The sequence below is a fragment of the Bubalus bubalis genome, chromosome 24 (assembly GCF_019923935.1).
Source record: "Bubalus bubalis isolate 160015118507 breed Murrah chromosome 24, NDDB_SH_1, whole genome shotgun sequence".
NCBI lineage: Eukaryota > Metazoa > Chordata > Mammalia > Artiodactyla > Bovidae > Bubalus > Bubalus bubalis.
This window is the reverse complement of record NC_059180.1, coordinates 21,485,314-21,505,264: the sequence shown is the minus strand read 5'-3', so window position 1 is coordinate 21,505,264 and position 19,951 is coordinate 21,485,314. Positions and strand designations below refer to the sequence as shown.

Here is a 19,951-nt window from a genome sequence, read left to right as displayed (position 1 = left end):
CTAGCCTCCACGTTTACACTTTAAAAGTGAAAAACGACAAAGTGGAAGGAAAAAGTCCTGGATCCCAGAGGAAAAGCAAAAGGGCCAGTGATATAAAAGGTTCCGTACGACGGTGACCACAGCCACGCAGGCCCCTCACTGTCGCCCACTTTTATGTCCCCCACCTCCTTCTTGGGACTTGGCTCCCCAACACGAGGGAGCCTGTGTGCATGTCCACGAGCCACTGTTTCGGACATCTTCACTGAAACCCAGACCCACCGTCGTCCTCACTCCTCTCCCCGGTCATCTCCACGGACTCCGACAGCGAGGCCAGGGAGGTGCGTCTGGAGGAAGCCGCAGAGGTCACGCTGGCTTGCTTGCTCCCCGGGAGTCGGCTCACCCAGTGTTCGCACAAGGAGGAACTCGTGGAGCCTGCAGGAAAGGAAGCGGGCGCCGAGGTCAGGCCAGAAGCCCAGGGACTTCATTGCTGGGCCAGTGCTAACTCCCAGACCCCACACCATGCCCACTCGAATGCCCCGTGAGGATGAAAAAGAGGGCAGACTCCCACTCACGTCCACAGCTGTAAAATCCAAGTACAGGGACGGACACTTCATAAAGCAAAGTCTTAAGTGCCGGCAACAGAATGAACAGACACAACTGTTCATACCTTCCACCCACCCTATACATGTTTACTGAGCACGACAGCCCAGGCAGCGTCCTAAGCACCTGCAGTAATACTCCAGAGAGACGAAAGCAAGCAGTGGTGTCCTGTTACTTTCTTGGCCTTTGGTGAAATTTTTAAATCATTTAAACCACAGTATTAATATACAACAAGCAAGCACACACACACAGGGCCACGTGCCGTTCTGTCTTGTCTGTTCCAGGAAGGCCCTTAAATATGAGTTAGGACGACAGAAGCCACTTCTGAGATGGAGAGCGTGCAGCAGCATGACTATCTCGAGGAGACCTCAAGGGGGTGTCAGGTCCAAGCACATCTCAGACTCTGGAAAGCACTGCGGGACGCCACTAGAGCCCTGGAGTTCCCGCCTTCTGTGAACGAAGAGAGCAGCTACAGACTGAGTGCTGTACTGCGTGGGGTGCGATGCACCGGGGTCTCTCTGCCTCAGCGATGCTTCCTTTGAGCGGCTTCCGGCTGATCCCTCACAAGCTTCGAGGGGCGCAGGGATGAATAACTGATCACACAGAGCCACATCCCACAACTCTGTCCTATTCTCTCAACTGCAACGTGGCATTAAGACGCCTTCTCCCCGTTTGGATTGTGTGTGGCTACATCAAGTGTGGATACTGGTTCTTGTGTTTGTTTAACACAACAGAGTAGATCTCCTCAAACTAAACCCAAGCCCTCTAAGATTATTACAGCCTTCAATCCTTCCCCTAACAGAACAGGCCAATTTTACTGGAAAAAAAGAATAATTTGTAACGGTGCTTTACCCTTTGCAAAGGGCTTTAACCCAAGTTCACCTGATCTGCTGGACACAACGACCTCATGAGACACGTAGCATTATTACACCCATGTTACGGCTGACAAATGCGTGGTTTAGATGGGACATGCTCCAAGATAACCCGAGCAAGGGGTGGCAAAGTCAAGTCTGGTTCTGCTTCCAAATCGCTTGGTCCCTCTACTGTGCGAGCGCCTGGCAGTGCTCCTCAGCTCCCTCACTCACTGACTCCACAAGTAAACACACGAGCGTGCTCTGAGCCGGGCTCCACTCCACCTCCATGGCAACTCCTGGTTCACAGTTGCTCGCACATTCCAGCCCCGTTTCCTTGACTGCAACCATTCTGCCTTCCAGATTAAATGCAAATGTGACCATTAACCTGATCCAACCAGCAGAATCAGAGGACCTTCTGGAGAAGTCCTCTGGATCATCAAGCACCATCTTCTGTTCTCAGAAAAACCGCCCCCGGGGTGGAATGGCCTTACCCGCCACCGAGCTGTTGGCCGACCACGACGGTATAGCTGTTCGCCTCTGGTAGAAGAGGATGTATGCCGTCTGCGTGCAGACCTCATCTTCCGACAGCTGCTGCACGTCACTGTCGTCGAAGCAGTACCAGAGACCATCCACGGAGTTCTTGCAGAACGCTGCCAAAGAGAGCCCACCAGCCGTCAACACTGGGGTGGCCACCCTGGCAGCTCCACTCCACCCACATACACTGTTTCCTTGCCTCACATAATTCAGTAACTTTTTAAGGTCGCAGGTAGTAATGCAGAGAAAGGGTTAAAAAAAAAAGCGCCAAATTCCAAATCATACACAGGCAAGATGTTTCACGAAATTCCAACCTATTCCAAATGGATGAAATTCTACTTAATCTTAGAAAATGAGTATTTAGTTAAACCAATGGCTTTCAACCAGAGATGATTTTGCCCCAGGGGACACCTGGTAATGAATGGAGACATTTTTGACTGTCACAACTTGGGGGGCGGCAGGGCAGGTAATAGGATACTAGTGATGAGTCGGGGGTAGAGACCAGGGCTGCTGCTAAACATGCTACCGTGCACAGGACAGCCCCACAACGAAGAGTCACCAGCAAACGCACTAATGTGCCAGGACTGAGCAGCTCTCTTTTAAGGATACTGTAACCTTTTAGTGTTTCGGGAACTAGAAATAATGATATTAATAATAGCAGCAGCTAATACTTGTTTAACACTTGTTATGTATCTCATTTGATCCTATGAAATTTGTTCTATTATTACTCCCATTTTACTCAAAATAGGCTCAAAATGATTAACCAGCCTGCCCAAGGCCACACAGCTGGTAAAGCAGGGGGCCGAGTTCATTTCAGAATTATCTAGTCCTCGAGCTTGTTCTTAGACCCCCACCCTACCCTGCCTCCCTCAGAGGCAGCAAAACGGTGCCTCATGGAAGTCCCCCGGCAAACTGAGAACGGGGGCTCATGAATGCATGCGGCCTTCGCTCCAGATCAAATTCTAAGCCTGAGATAAGAATCAAGAGCGTTGAAGCACCAGCAAGGACAGACAGACATAGCTTACTGTGCTGTGAATCGATCAGGGAGTGTGATAAGCTTGATCCGGAAAGCTGTATGCATTATCAGTACTTTCTAACTTACTGGGGTGAACATAAATGAGTGCTACAATATTTGGCTGAATGCCGGAACAGACTCAGTAGAGGCCCAGGGGGCAGGACACATAAGGTCCCCGAGTGGCACCAGGAGTGACAGCCTTTATAGGCCACAACCACTGGGTAAGTATGGACTCGGAGGAGATGAAAGGGACCAGGCGAGGCAGGGCTACACCAGACAGGTGCCAACAAAGAAGAGCAGGTGAAGAATCTATGACTGCAGGGTAGGAAGGCGTCTGCAGCTGTCGACTCACTGGAACCAGAGGGGAAAGGGCAAATGGAGCTGGTAAAATAGCAACTGTTTGGTCAGTGGCGTGGTCAGGCTTGATGTGCTATGGCCCAGCTGGAGAGGGGATGTGGTTCAGGAGTGGGAGAAGGGGTGGGAGGAAAACTGTACAGAGGAGCGTGCCCGAGAGAAGGTGGCAGAGCTACCGTGTACCAGTTCCAGTCTGCTTCTCCTCGGGATGCTCTGTCCTCAGCCACAGCATGGAAACTCAGGGGCTCACCAACGGGTTAATGATGTATTTATAAAATAATTCTGTGTGCTTTTCTTCCCAGCACTGTTTTCTAAATTGTTTTCTAGACCAGTGCTATGCAAATTGTGTCTCACAGACTGGTGCCAGTCCAAAAGAGAAGCACCAAAACGGGGTAAGCATTTAAAAACATTCATGCTAGTCTGATGTTTTTATTGTGTTTTTGCGTAAGTTCTGGCTCTCGAAGGATTGGAAATTTTTAAAAAGATTTAAGAAATCTTTTAAAAGGTTCTTTATCGCAGATCGTTTAAGCAGCACTGTTCTAGAATCATTACAAGTCAGCCATACATATACCATGTAACTACAGGTAGAACCAGTGCAAAATAAAGAACACATTAAAATAAACATTCCAAGTGAAAGCTCAGAAATAAGGTATTTTTAACTTAACGATGCTCATGTACTTAAATGTTCTTATGAGAAAAGCAGTGGTATGGTCTAAGCATGGGAAGTAAAGTAAGTAAAGTCAAGTTGCTCAGTCGTGTCCGACTCTTTGCGACCCCATGGACTATAGCCCACCAGGCTTCTCCGTCCATAGGATTTTCCAGGCAAGAATACTGGAGTGGGTTGCCATTTCCTTCTCCAGGAGGTCTTCCTGACCCAGGGATTGAACCCGGGTCTCCCACATTGTAGGCAGACGCTTTACCGTCTAAGAATGGGAAAGGGGAAATAAATGCAGAAAATACCTGAGTCACTCCTAGGTAACAGGCCCCAAGAAGCAGACATGAGCACTTTCAGCTCCCTTGCATGGCCACCAGGTTAGAATAAGGGTCTTCACCTAACGTCACAGAGCTAGGAGATGTGTCTGGCTTCTAGCCCACACTCCTCTAACTAACTGTACTGCCTCCAAGATAGCTATAGTTTCCAGGCACTTTCCAGTCTGTTCCATAAACAGAGCAACATGAGGCTAGCACTGTCCTATTTCCTCAACAGTTTCTAGCTAGAAACCACACAACATGCTTGTCCATATTTTCCTGAGAAACAGTCTTCCACATGGAAGATTCTTTACCAAAGCTGAAGCTACACAAACACCAACCAGGGATGCTGGACAAGGTATTACTTCACCAGCTAATGAATGAAATTAAATTCCCTCTAAGTCCCTTTCAATTCTCAGAGTCCCTGAGTATATAACTCTGTGACTTAGTATCAAAGAATGGAGATATGACCAGGAATGCCCCAAGAGGAAAAATCCAACTAGATACACAAAGTGGTTCCCATAGAATATAAATATAAAATATGTAAGATACAAAATCTAGTATTAAAATCTGGCTTTAATAGATTTTTCAGTAGATCCTCTATCTCCTTCTTCTCCTAGAAAGTGCTTCCTAGGGCAAAGTAGAGGCCATCCAAAGCGCTCCACTGAGATACACTCCAAGTTCCATCATTCCTTTCACAAGTGACTGCAGCTTGCAGCATCTAAATATTCAAAGAATTTGAACTTAATGGGTTTCAAGAACAAAAGACTGTGTCCAGTCACACTCAAGCTCTTGCCTCCTGGAGGAAGAGCAAGGTAAGAGAGGAAGTGTGCAAGGCCAAGGAGGGGGTCTAGGACCCGACAGGCTCATTCACCGTGTTATGGGCTAACTGCCAGGGAGGAGTCTCAGAAAGCCCGAAAGACCAACCGGCAGGGCCAACCCTCCTCCACCTCCCCCCATGTTTACGAACCAACAGCACCCTGTTGGGGCCCCGTGGTGGAGACCATTGAATTGAGGATGCAAGAAAGTCCCAGAGAAGTGTTTCTGCCCAACAGGCTGAGTGGGAAGGACGCAGAAACCCGAGTCCTGGCCACCCACACATCAAGTTCCCCCCACACACAGATGTCCAGGCAAGAAGCCCCCAGTATACAGGCCTCCCCAGCATGCATGCATGCCCTGAACCCCATCACTCCATTTCTGAGACTCAATCTCAAAGAGATACAGAAGTAACACACAGAAAAGGGGACTACGCACAAAGATGTTCACCAGTGTCATCTTCAAAGTTAAATACCAGAAATAATGTACGTGTTCAACAACAGGTAATGGTTATATATCAGACTAGACTTCATCATCAGAATATCCTGCAGTCATTAAAAATAACGTTTACAAAAAGTTAAGTGTCTGCCCTGTGGGTGTAGGTGGCAGGTTACTAATCGCAGCTTCCCCTGACCCTCCAGGAAGGGGGTGCTCTGGCCACTCTCTTCTCCCGGCCCCTGTTCTACCCACAGTCCACACTTCAATCACAGAACCTAATACACACTTCCGCTCTTTCATATTACGTGTGCCTACGCTGTCCCAACCACTTGTTTACACTCTTGGAAGACAGAGGCTGAGATTTTTTTCATTTCCAACATGTCTCTGATATGTTATGGCCCATGGCAAGCAAGAAACAGAGGAGGTGCTCCATAGCGGTTCACCTGAACAGAGCACACTAACGTAACGGCCAAAACTTACAGAAAACACTGGAAGTTAACACCACTTATCTAAATGTTGCCTACTTACAATGGGATATTATTCAGCCTTAAAAATGGACGTTTTGACACACAGTACAACACGGGTGACTCTTGAATACATTACGCTAAGTGAAGTAAGCCAGACACAAAAGGACAAATACTGTATGATTCACTTACACGAGGTACCCAGAGTAATCAGTTTCACAGAAAGAATGGTGGCTGCCAGGGAAGGGGGAGGGGTCAACAGGGAATTACTGCTTAATGGATGCAGAGTTTCAATTTGGGAAGATGAAAGAAATTCGAGATGGACAGTGGTCATGACTGCATGAATATATGAATGAACTTAATGACAATGAACTGTACACTTGCTGCTAAGTCACTTCAGTCATGTCTGACTCTGTGCGACCCCATAGACGGCAGCCCACCAGGCGCCCCCGTCCCTAGGATTCTCCAGGCAAGAACACTGGAGTGGGTTGCCATTTCCCTCTCCAATGCATGAAAGTGAAAAGTGAAAGTGAAGTCGCTCAGTCGTGTCCGACTGCTAGTGATCCCATGGACTGCAGCCTACCAGGCTCCGCCGTCCATGGGATTTTCCAGGCAAGAGTACCGGAGTGGGGTGCCATTGCCTTCTCTGGAACCGTATGCTTAAAAATAGTTAAAAAGGAAAATTCTGTTGTGTGTTATTTATCACAGTTTCTAAAAATATTTTTTTTTTTCTTTTAAAGTTTTTGGCCATGCCACAGAGCATGTGGGCTCTTAGTGCCCCAACCAGGGACTGAACCCTCACCCCCTACAGTGGAAGTGCAAAATCTTGATCACTGGACTCCAGGGAATTCCCACCACCATTTTCTGAGTAATAATCTCACGGATTATTTTGGAGTGGTATCCTCATGGGTTGATGGCACTATTCTTTTTGCCTCTTTCTAGTCTCTAATTTCATGACGAGCACTACTGCTTTGACAAATAAAAAAAATTAATTTGAACACAAAGCAAAAAGAAAAACCCTTACAAGTCACTTTAAAGACACTATTAAAAAAAAGTGGTCCACAGCCACTCCAAATCAGGGAGATGCTAGGCCCTGAAGGAAGCAGAGCAGAACCTTAAACGGGGCTGTGCAGGTGAGGTCAAGAAGGCAAGTCCTGGGTGAGCCAGACAAGGCCACCCCTCTGCACAGGCCACCACTCTCCCTGCTCGGGTCAGAGCCTGACCAGATGAGGCCAGGGAACAGAGAGCTGGAAGGTGAAAGCTGCCCTCGTGGTTGGCACGCTTCCCGCTGGAAGAGAAAGCAAGGTTCTGAAGCACAGCCACCCTGTCGCAAGCACAACACGTCGGGGGACCGTCAGCACAGGCGCCCGGCCTCTCGCGCTGCAGACCTGTGTAGTGCCCCCCTTGCATGGTGCCATGATGATTGCACACGGCATACAGGTCATAGATGTAGTCCTCAGGGTCCCTCCCGAGTCCGTAGGGCCGTCTCCATGGAGACCAGTGGGATGGCAGACTCCAGCTGCTCTGGCTTCGCTTAACCACGTGAGGTGTCATGTCCAGGCCGGTCAAAGGGAACTTGACCATGTTCTGAAGTTTCATACGCTTGTCTCCTTCCTGTTGCAAGAAGAAAAACAAGTCCTGATGGCATGTTCATGCGAGCAGAGGGTAGGCCAGTTCAGCGTGAAAGGCAGACTCTATTGGCTGAAGTAGGTTTGAGTTTCCTATCTGATGTTTCCAAAGACATACGACACAGGGAACAGGAATACTGTTAACTATTGGGGTTGGCCAAAAAGTTCATTCACGTTTTCCCGTAAGATGCTATAGACTAACCTGAATGAACTTTCTGGCCAACCTAATACCTGGAGGGTTTTAATATCACCAAAAATGGAACCCACGATTAACTACATGTAAGAGGATAATGAGCCTTCTGGTCCTTACCTAATAAAAGTTTTTAATGTGCAAAATGACAGTTTCCGTTGGTTCATCCAGATGCATGAAAAGAAATGGAGTAACAACATATGTCAAGGGACAGCATGGTGTTGGCACCGAACTCACAGAACAGGGCCTCTTCCTAGCCCTTCCTCCAGGAAGTACATTCAAAGTTAACAGTGACTCAGCTTGCTACATTCACTGAGCTGACAACCTTAGGCAACCTGGAAATCTTGCCATCAGTTGAAAGGTATCTACTAAATGTTTCCTGTGTCTATAGTGAAAGTCACTCAGTCATGTCCATGGAATTCTCCAGGCCAGAATATTGGAGTGGGTAGCCTTTCCCTTCTCCAGGGGATCTTCCCAACCCAGGGATCAAACCCAGGTCTTCCACATTGCAGGCAGATTCTTTACCAACTGAGCCATAAGGGAAGCCCTCCTGTGTCTATGGGGGCTTTAAAAAAATGAATCAGGTACAGATAATGCCAATTCTAAGGGAAAAAAAAAAGTTCCTAAGAGAAAGGCAGGCGGTCCTGCAGGATCAGGCTAAAGAACCTGGATCCTGCTCTGTAGTCACGGGGGAAGCTTGGGGAGGAAGCTTGGGGGAAGTCAAGGGGAGGCTCTGAGGCAGGACGTGATGTCATCAGAGCAGCCATGAAGTAGTGCCCAAAATGTGCTCGAGAGGGAAGAGCAGCCTAGGTTACAAAACCAATAAAAAGACATCGCAACTGCAACCTGCTGGGAAGGAGCGGAAAGTTGGAACTGGCAGGATGACAGAAAGAATGGGGAGAAGAGGACACATACAGAAGGAAGTGGGGAGGACAACCAAGCCTAGGTGTCAGAGACAAGAAAGAATAGTCAAAGATGACACTACAGTTTTGAGCTGGGGCGCTGGAGGCGTGACTATATGTTTTCAAAAGAAACAGAAAGCAAAGGACATCAGTCTGTGTGTGTGGAAAGAGACAGAGGGCTGGGCAAACCCCCAACGGGCCGTCCACCCGCAGACCCCAATGGAGGCGTACAGCTGGGACACTCAAGGCAAATGCTCACCCCTCACTAGCACAGGGGCTGGACTCCAAACCTCCATGCACTAAGCCCCGCCCCGGCGACCTTGTGTGCACCCCCAACATCTTCACCTCATCAGCGAGTCTTAGACATCTCCCAATCTATCCGGGTCTCTCCACCTCCACTGCCGCAACTCCAATGCCAGCCATCAGCCGGGCCTGCCCTGGATAAACGGCCTCCTTCAGACCTCCCCATCTGCATCCTTGTAGCCTCTAATTCTCCACACAGCAGCCTGAACGGTCTCTTCAAATCACGCCTTTGGTCATGTTGCTTCAGTGGTTCAGAACCCCACTCTGCCTACAAGGGTTGGATAACCAGCCACCGCCGGCCTCTTCTACTTTGACTCACGCCTTTCTCCCCGACCCCCCGGACCTCCAGCCACACTGGCCTCGGCTCTCAGCCCCCTGCCCTGCTCTGCTCTGCACCCGCTGTGTCCAGGCACTATGTGCGTGCCCCTCCCTCACCTGCTGCAGGCCTCCTCCTGATCTTTCAGATCCACACCTTCTTGCAGCCAGGCTCAGAGACTCCTCCAGCATCTACCTTTCATTTACCTCCCTTACAAGGGGGCCGCCCGGGACAGCTCTAACCTCAGGAACAGCCAGGCTTTTTGGGAAAACTGACTCACAAAGCCATACAATGCAAAGCAGATTTTCTTCGTATACATGTATGACTCATCTCCCCAACTGTACAACAGCTCCTTGGCAGCAGGACAACACCTGTTATTAATTTAGGTAGAAACAGAATTCTTACCGCCCCCAGAAAGGAGCTCAATTTTTTTTTTAATCCCAAAGCACATTTACATGAGCACAACATTTACAAATCTAAAGCAAATCCTCAGGAACAAAGTAAAATATCTGCCGTATGAACTAAAATGGTTGGGATTCAAAGGTCACAGGACACTTGAACTTTGCTTTGGGAAAGAACAAAACAGGGCCCCAAACACAGGGAAAATGTGGGTCTGTAACAACACAAGATCGTGGGCTCGCACGGGGACACCAGAGAACCATTCCCAACAGCCTGCCAGTAGGGGGCGTAAGACACCTGGTCACAGCGCTCTTCCCTGGGCCAGAGGCTCTCCTTACCTGTCGAAATCGCTTCAGATGGATAATCAGCACGTCGGGCAGAGTCCAGAGGCTCAACGTAATGCTGCCCTGCTGCAGCTGCTTACAGTGCGGGCACCGCCAGGCGTCATCGGGGGCGAGCTGGAAACAAGGAGCACGACGCTGTTAGCGCCACTTAAGCAGGACCCCTAGAGGAGAAAGCCTTGTCTCCTCACTTCCGGGCCAAGGCATGGCACAACTCTGAATCCCTCCACAAACTATGTTTAACGGGAATCAATGGAAAAACACAATCAAAGGGCTGGCACCCAAACACTGGCTGAATAGCTGCTGCTGCTGTTGTTCACTCGCTAAGTTGTGTCCGACTCTGTGACCCCATTGACTGCAGCACGCCAGGGTTCCCTGTCCTTCACCAGCTCCCGGAGTTTGCTCAAACTCAGGCCCATTGAGTCGGTGATGCTATGTAGCCATCTCATCCTCTGTTGCCCTGTTCTCCTTTTGCCTTCAATCTTTCCCAGCATCAGGGTCTTTTCCAGTGATTGCTGAATAGACTCTCTCAAAAAGGAATGACCACTGAGGTAAATCCTATATGAAGATGTCAAATGTCACAGAAGCTCGTCATACTCCCCAACTCAGCCATCGCCTTTCTGTCAATACAGGTCCCCTTTCTGCTCCTCCTGTATGTCCTACCCCAGCAAATATCACTACCACCTGTTAAGAGCAGAACACAGGGGTCATCCCAAAGCCTCAAATCCTTCCCCCTTCCTCCACTCCACGTCCATCCAAGACAACACCCCTCTAACATTCCTCACACCTGTCTCCTTCCTTCTCCGTCCCCTCAACCCAGCTTAATTCAAAGTCCTCACTCACTCTTATCTCTTCTTCCTCTAGTTTCTTAACTGTTCTTCCTCCCCCAAACATCAAACTGCTCCAGACAATCCTCCCCCTCCTGCTACCACCAAGATCTTTCTCAACACGTCTGAGGCCTCAAATCCCTGGGTATCCCGTCTGCAGGCAGGGTTTCAGGAAGGGGGCATAGAGGTACTAACAGGACATGTCTGGTAAGAGAGGTTTTTAAATTTCATTCTGGATTTCAAAAGATGCCTCAGATCTGGAACCATTAACATGATGAAGTGAGGGCAGCCATGGGAATGGAACGGATAGCCATGCCCTCTGAGATGTCAGAGAAGCCAAGGACAGAACCTGGGGGGATGCAGATTTTAAAGGGAAACAAAGACTGAGAAATCACCGAAAGCTGAGGATGCATAGTCAGAAACATAGGCAAGTCAGCAGCATTCCTTTCATGCAGACCAAGTTAAAAGTGACAAGAACAGGCTGGTTATCAGAACCACATCCCATGGAGAGGCTGAATGCAGACTGAGCAAGGGCTACTGAAATAGCCCAGGAGGGGCCCCGAGAACCCTGGACGGCTGTCAGAAAGCCAAGTCACAGAGATGACGAGGGGTCTGGGAGGGAGAAAGGAGAACGTGCTGAAACCACTAATGATCAAGTTGGGCAGAAAAGAAAAGACTGGCAGGACGGCTTGAAGGGAAAGCAGAGCTCAGGGGATTTCTTTCATGACAGGAAGACCCAGCTGTGTATGCAGGAAAGATGTGGAGGGACAGGCGTCTGAGTGGCTGGAGCTGAGTGAGAACGCTGGACAGGAGGGACCTACGCTGTCATCTGGCAAGTCCACATCTTGGCAACATGCAAACTGCCCACCTAAGTACGTAGCCACGCGGCCCAGCGCTCCTGGTAAAGAAGCAGGCTGTTTGTTTGTTTTTTCATTTTCAACACATCGTGAACAGATACTCTTTTATAAGATACTGTAAGAACGTCATGACAATGTCCGATAGTTTTGACAGTTTCTACAGCAACGCTCTATTCCTGTGGAACTGAGTGCGTCATAAACTGCCACAAAGCTGCCGGGTCTACAGAGCACAGCTGGAGCATGGCCGGCCTCACGAACTCCTGGCAGGGAAGGCGCTGGCTCAGGAGGCAGCCGCTCCACTTTCAGTCTGTTATAGAGTTCGTCCTCAGATTAAGATGAAATTACTCTCCCTGCAATTTCCACTCTCTAATTCTGCTTTTTAGTTAAAAATCCAAATCCTCATCCACAAGATGAAAATACCTATCAGATCTTCACTTTAGGTCTCCTTTGTCAAAACACATTCAGCCGTGCCAGGATTTCCAGACACACCACCCACGATCCCCACTCTCTGCCTGTGCCCCGGGATGTCAGTCTCTCGACAGTGAACATCCAAGGTGATGAGCAGAGCAGGGCTGTCACCACCTGAGACCTGGACACTGCTTCCAAAGCATCCTTAGGCGGCCAACAGCACTGGTACTCGCAAATGCCGTCGACCATCACTGAGCTTGCAGACAGCCTGACCCCAAAATTATCAGCACACAGCCTAAGTTTGACCTGCTCCTCTTTCCTATCTGAACTGTTATTTTTGGACCCAATGACTGAACTTCCCAAGGAACACTCACTCATTCATTGCAGGATATATTTATTGAAAGCCTTCTATGGAAGCGCTGGACCCTACAGTACTCGCTAGGGTTATTTTATGACCAGGACAAAGTCTCTTACCTGCCATGCCCCACCACATCGGCCTCATTTCTGTTTCTCGACCTTTCTTTTACCCCAGGGCCTTTGCTTCTTTATTTACTTGTTTATCCCCACTACACTATAACAGCCTGAGGGCAAAAATGCTGTCTGTCTTGGCCCCTGCTATAACCCCAGGCCAAGCACAGGACCTGGCACATAGTATGTACTCAACAAACAGGTACTGAATCAACAAATCTTGATTACAAGATCAGTGAGATGTTTTGTAGAATACCAATGTTGTCATCTGGGCTTCCCTGACAGCTCAGTTGGTAAAGAATCCGCCTGCAATGCAGGAGACTTGGTTCGATTCATTGTCATCTAGTGAAAGTAAAAGTGAAGTCATGTCCGACTCTTTGCGACCCCATGGACTGTAGCCCACCAGGCTCCTCTGTCCATGGGATTTTCCAAGCAACAGTACTGGAGTGGATTGCCATCTCCTTCTCCAGGGGATCTTCTCAACCCAGGGATTGAACCCGGTCTCCCGCATTGTAGACAGATGCTTTACCGTCTGAGCCACCAAGAAAGTCCCCATCTAGTAGATCTGCCCAACTTTAAGCTTTGCTGCTGCTGCTGCTGCTAAGTCACTTCAGTCGCGTCCGACTCTGTGCGACCCCATGGACGGCCTCCCACCAGGGTCCTCTGTCCCTGGGATTCTCCAGGCAAGAACACTGGAGTGGGTTGCCATTTCCTTCTCCAATGCCTGAAAGTGAAAAGTGAAAGTGAAGTCGCTCAGTCATGTCCGACTCTTAGTGACCTCATGGACTGCAGCCTACCAGGCTCCTCCATCCATGGGATTTTCCAGGCAAGGGTACTAGAGTGGGATGCCATTGCCTTCTCTGACTTTAAGCTTTGAACATCTCCCAAATAAAAAAAAAAAAGCTAAATAGGATAAGGGGCTACACAGAGCTTGTAATCAGTCAGGTTCAATGTCAATTGTTTTATATAAACCCAAGATTAGAAAAATATGTCTAATGAAAAACTAGTAAAGGAACTAGCTATTAACTGAGTGGAGGAGAAAAGGCTTAGTAAGATGAAAACTATTTTCAAACATCTGAAGGATAAACAAGTAGAAGAAAACAAAGACCTGTTCTCAATTGTTCTTAATGATCTAAGAGTTTGCCTGCAGGTTGTAGCATCTGAGGACGTATTTCAAGGTAACATCGGTCACCATCAGAGATATCCAAAGAAGAAATAGTGTCTCTGACAAACAGCAGCTGGACAGTCATCTATTTGAAATTAGCAGAAGAACTCAATCATTAGAAAAAAGCTTTAAAGTCCCCTCCAACTCTGAAATTCCATGATTCCCTACATGCAAGAATGAGTAGTAACAATCAGTAGTTGGAATTATGATCCTAAACATCAACTCAAAATCTGATGAATTCTAAGTGCTCTCATCAAGGTTTCTCAAGGTATCTAAACCTGAAAAGGCTTAAAAACCACACAGCACTATTGCATGGTGAGCACCAGGAATGCTTCAGTTCCTTGGTTCTGACTCTGCTACTATAATGTCTGTTCTTTTCCTCTACACTGAAAGGGCTATTTATTTATCCTTTTAAAAGTATTGAGAAAGTCAGCACATTATATTAGCTGCTTGAAAGGGTATGAATGATCCAGAATATCCCTCCATAAATTTGCTTTATCATGAACTACAGTCGCATCTAACTAAAGATCTCCAGGCTAGTGGTAGTTTTCTAACTGTGTTAGAAACCTGTGTTTTTAACACAGGGTTTTCATCTCAGAATAATAACAGAAGGATTTTTACAAAACTGCAAAGGAAAAGGCACTTTGGCTTTGTCAACGAATCAAAATATGCAGAGAGATGGACAGGCAAACACTTACTGACACGGCCAAAACATCTCTACATACTAAGATTCATGCTAAACTTGCTGATGTTTTAACAGAAGCAGCAGCAGATTCCTCTTGGTCATTAACAAAAAAGATAAACATAGTGACCCCTTCATGGTTGAGATCATGGAGATGAAACATAAACCTGAAACTACGTAAGCTTAATCAGAGGTCTTGTTTTGGAGGATGGGTCATGCCATCCGGACGTGGAAAAAGAAAAAAGTAAAAGATGCATATATCCTTATATGCAATGTGCCATTAGAATACAAAAAAAACAGAAGTGAATTCTGGCTTTTTTAAAATAAGAGTGCAGCGGGGAGAGAAATTAGTAAAGGCTGAAAGAAAATTCACTAAAAATGGAGTTTTAAAAGTAATAAAACTTTACAAAATAAAGTGTGGCTGTGACTTAAAGTGGAGAAGGCAATGGCACCCTACTCCAGTACTCTTGCCTGGAAAATCCCATGGATGGAGGAGCCTGGTAGGCTGCAGTCCATGGGGTCGCTGGGAGTCGGACATGACTGAGCGACTTCCCTTTCACTTTTTACTTTCATACACTGGAGAAGGAAATGGCAACCCACTCCAGTGTTCTTGCCTGGAGAATCCCAGGGACGGGGAAGCCTGGTGGGCTGCCGTCTATGGGGTCGCACAGAGTCGGACACGACTGAAGCAACTTAGCAGCAGCAGCAGTGACTTAAAGGGTGTGCTATTGTTAATCAGAAGGGAACTGACTCCTTTGCCTTAAATGCTCTTGCAAAAGAAGGCCTAGTAGCTTTGCACAGAGCTAAGAGCAAGGTGGAAATGCTGACTCTGGCCTGTGGTGGGGTAGCTCTAAATTCTTTTGATGACCTGAATCCTGACTGTTTGGGATATGCTGAACGTGTCCATGACTACACACTGGGAGAAGACAAGTTCGCCTTTATTGAGAAATGCAACATCTGTGACATTACTGGTCAAAAGACAAAATTAAGTACACACTCATGCAAATCAAAGAGGCAATAAAAGATGGCTGGAGGGCTGTTACAAGCGCTGTCGATGACGGCTGTGTCACCCCCAGTGCTGCTGCAGTGGGCGTGGCAAGGGCAGATGACCGCCTTGATTGTGTGCAAGTCCAGTGTGTAAGGGGCAGGGCCCAACTTGGGAGTCCAAGTATTGCTAATGAATTGCTCACTATTCACGAGGTTCCTGCTCAGAACTTGGGTTTTGACCTTCAGGAAACACCAGTTTAAGTTCAACCAGAATATTCAGAATCAGGTCAGCTTGTGGGTGCGGACTTGAACACAGATGAGCCAATGGAAGGCATACGAGATGACCACCATGTAAAGAATCAGCTTCATCACTCCTGCCCTGTAACCGCCACCGACACTCTCCTGGTTGATGAGTTTATGAGAACTGGGGTGTCTCCTCTAAAAGGAAAGTTGAATTGAAGCTTCCCTTGTATCATCTGAATCGTGAAGACTCTACATAGTGATCCTAAGAATACAGGTATAGAATTTTGACCCAAGCCTCAAATGATTTTCAAAGGAATTTTCTTTTTTCATATGAAAAAATGAGACAACACTGGCACCTATTCAAATTCTGAAGTTTTGAAATTATAGTGTATTTTAAACTGCTCTGAATTATACATACATATAGCAGGCTATATTTAGCCAATGAACAGGATGTTTTGCTTAGCTTAGTTATATAAAAATATGTTAGATAAGCATATGTTATCTACCTTGCTATTAAATATTCCTGTTGAAAAAACACACAGTCAAGGGTCCCATCCACTATCTCAATTACTGAATCCCTATAACCTGCAAAGCACCATGCTAAGTGGTCTAAACCATGCTGTTCTACACTGTACAGATTTACATCTATATCTACACTGTCCAAAACAAGAGCAACCAGCCACAGTGTCTCCTGAGCCCTTGAAATGAATTTTCAATTTTAACTAATTTTAATAAGTCCTGGCATCTATGTTCTCACTACCAAAAAGTTGAGAAACACTGATCTAGTTACAAAGGAAAATAATTTAATGTCAAAGTTAAAACAAAAAAATAACTTAATCATTAACCATTAAAGAGGAGGAAAAAAAAGAACTATACAAAGATTTGTGTCTAGAGCATTTTTTCCAGAAATTCCAGAAATTTAAACTGCTTTTTGTTAAAGTCCTAAAAGGATTAACACTAAGATGCACATCACATGTGCAGAACCTACATAAATGCAACCAATTCCTGAGGTCTTCTCGGGTGTATCTGTTCTTCTCCAGGGTCATCCCACCCTGGGGCCTCCCTACTCCCCCATCACCCAGCGAACGCTGCCCCCCTTACCCGCTCCTCTTTGGTGTAGAGTTGGAAACACTGGGATAAAGTGCAGGTCTGAGGCTGATGGTGACGCTCCTTCTGCAGCCGGACGCTCTCTGCATCAGGGATGTACTCATCTTCAGTATTCACAAACAAACTGCAATGAGGGGCAGAAGGCATGTATCAGAGACGGCCAGGCGGAACTGACACAAGAATAAAATCAACGGCTTCACAGCATGACTGTAACTCGTAACTGAAAAGATCAATATGTAAGAGAGCAAAAGGGGCAATCCAACTCTTCTAGGATCCAAAATGTTCTTGAAAGTGCTCCATCTAAAAAGTCATTTTCAAGAAATAATTTGGGGTTGGTTTTTCTGGGACTGGCCACACACTATGCTGATTAATTCATATATTCTTATCCTTTTGTATCAAAGGGCACGCCTTTGGTGTAACTTGCTAGAGTTAATGGGCCTGTAATAATAATCAAAGTAATTTGAATATATACCTTCTGTCTCATTAGCAGTAAACAAATGTTCTAAGATTTGGGGATCCAGACAACAGAATGTATAGGAGAGAAATAATACATTGCTTAAATAAAGGATTAGCAACACACTTGGATAGTTAGCTAAAGAAAAGAGAGGTTTGTGTTTCAGCTAATTTGAAAGCTCAAACGTATGCTATTAAAATAACCATCAAGACAACTGACTATATAAACACTAAGTAAGAAAATACTTACAAATCTTTTGTCTCCTTGTCCCATTCTACTACTAATTTCACATGAGCAGTACCGCCTGGTCCACAAGATTTTAGTGCCCTATAGGATAGAGAAGAGAGTCACATATTACTTTCTAAATAAATGATTTTAATTAAATATGCAAACCATCTGAAATCAAAGTGTGATTGCTGAAAATCTTCATCATTGGTTCCCATCAGAAAAGGCTTCTGACTATTATAACCTCATATTTAATGATTTGATTACAAATGGACTGAAAAATCCTTAAATTAAAATATTCAACATGGAAATAAAGATACGGGAAGAAATTCAGTACCATACTATAAGGCTATCCATGTAACTCTTAGAGGGTATGACCTTTCCAATTTTTGTCTAATTTTTCATCAAACCAGAGACTAGACAACAATCTCTTTGAGAACAAGGTCTTCCTCTCTCCATCTCCCTCCATACACCATGGCTGGTCTCGGGACTGTGCCCACACCAATGCAAACTGTGCCTTCCTGCAAGGGACCCCTCAAGTTTTACCTCATTTATTGCCCCTGAGCTCCTTGGCTCCTAAGCCATCTTCTGAAACACTCAGCATTAACAGTCAATATTACTTCTCAAATACTTTTTATTTTTTGCAATGTTTTAGATCATTAATATAATCTATTAACTATAATTTCTAAAGCCAAACAGTGAATTCCTTTCGAACAGAACTATGCTGTATACTTTTTTGGAATCCTGAAATGCAGGCACTTCAATATTTATTGGAAAAGGCATTATAATAGAGGCAGTACTATGTTTTATATGTATCCATATATGTGTAGTGTGTTTATGTACACATATGTCTATTATTTTATTAATACAGTAGAGTGTTGCAAGAGGACAGAAGTGTATAGAAAGCACAGAAGTAGCACAGGGAGAGACTAATTCTGGGGGCAAACAGGGGGAGGGGACGGTGTGAAGAGAGGCTCAAAGGGAAGGATGCTGTTATGTTCAAACAACCCTCAGCACTTTGATGCTGCTGAAGGTCTGAGACAGTGGGGAGAAGAATGAGGCCTGACAGAAAAGAAGCAGTCAGGGTTGAAACTAGAGAAACTGGGCTTATCATTTAAGGATTTCAAGGAGGAAACTGTTATGATTAGAATTCTACTTTGGAAAACTTCAATCATGGTGAATATGCAAGTGTAATTCATCTATCATCCTGAGACTTAGACCAATTTAGTTTCCTAACATGAGTATTCTAGGTTTTCCTGATTCCAAAAATGATCATAAGACATATCCCACTCAAATATGAATCAGAAGTAAAGTAAGGGTTTACTTTCTAAATAAGCCTGAAGAACCTACCACTCTTCTATGGAAATTACATCAGACATCACTAGAAATTACACACAAGCATACATGAAATCCTAGAAGGTGATTTTTTTTTTTTTTTTTTTTTACCTTTCTACTGTCGGGTGGCACAGAGGCTGCTCCTCCTGGGGCAGCAAGTACGTTATTCCCACAACACTGACCACACGCAAACTGAATGGACACACCTGCATCAAACGGCAAAGGCGAATCAGGCTGGGCTTCTCCTCCAGGGCATGTGGTTCACGGGGCATTTCCCAACCAGGTTAGCGGGAAAGCAAACTGTTCTACAAAACGCTTCTCTGCAATATTCCGTGAGGTTGCCGAGCCACTCTAACACACTTTAAATATGACTGACCCAAATGCAATTTACATGTCAAATGTTATGCAAGACAAGTAACATGCTGCTTTAGCTTAACATTAAGTTTTCCACAGATACCTTAACAAAGTAGTCTGAATTTTGAAAATATATAGTTTGTCTACAAAATCTCTCTCTCTACAAAAGCTGATTACGTTTGTCTTTATTAGACAAACGTAAAGGAATACCCAGCAGTTCACGGAAAACCTTGCAAGAGCCAGCTCCCTTCATAAAATAAGGGATAAGTTCTCAGTCTGGAAAACCTGAATGCAGATTCTGCTAAGGAGCTTTTCTCCGGGGCTCCCCAACACTCCAGCACAGTGGCTAGTCTTCCCTAAGGTCAAAGGTCTGAACTTCCCATCTCACTGTGGTGACTGTTTCTGCATGGGGTACACACATGTTGTTCTGGAGTGTCAAAAGGCTTACACACCTGAATGCAAACTGTGGGCCTCAAGAAGTACTTCATCTTCTCCAAGATTTCCTTCTGCAGAAGGTCCCATGCTATTGTCTTCTCTAAGTGCAGCACAAAAGGAAGTCCAAATCTGACATACATAAACAACTGTCATCTCCTTAAAAAGTATGACAATTCTTTCAATACTGTAACTCCTTTTTCACGATCTTTTTAAACAGAATCACAACACAATTAGTTTTAGGGCAGTTTTCAAAAGAAAGCAAATAGGAAATTTAACACTCTTAAGTGGATGAAAAGAGTCAG

The 19,951-nt window shown here is 46.0% G+C and overlaps 1 protein-coding gene and 1 pseudogene across 4 annotated transcripts in view; one reads left to right on the top strand and one right to left on the bottom strand.

The window, feature by feature from the left end:
* USP31 (ubiquitin specific peptidase 31) overlaps positions 1 to 19,951 on the bottom strand; it is an 83,891-nt gene that overhangs the window by 10,018 nt on the left and 53,922 nt on the right. For 3 of the 4 annotated variants that reach the window (XM_025275459.3, XM_044936155.2, XM_044936156.2), the window contains exons 8-15: positions 19,667 to 19,778; positions 18,972 to 19,066; positions 17,550 to 17,627; positions 16,841 to 16,970; positions 10,100 to 10,219; positions 7,412 to 7,637; positions 1,925 to 2,083; positions 259 to 411 (exon numbers count right to left, since the gene is read on the bottom strand). In XM_025275459.3, coding sequence (XP_025131244.2) covers positions 259 to 411; positions 1,925 to 2,083; positions 7,412 to 7,637; positions 10,100 to 10,219; positions 16,841 to 16,970; positions 17,550 to 17,627; positions 18,972 to 19,066; positions 19,667 to 19,778 — 1,073 coding nt within the window. The remainder of the gene's footprint in view (positions 1 to 258; positions 412 to 1,924; positions 2,084 to 7,411; positions 7,638 to 10,099; positions 10,220 to 16,840; positions 16,971 to 17,549; positions 17,628 to 18,971; positions 19,067 to 19,666; positions 19,779 to 19,951) is intronic. The other variant, XM_044936154.2, reaches the window with a different exon arrangement.
* On the top strand, positions 14,491 to 15,955 carry LOC102401166 (annotated as a pseudogene).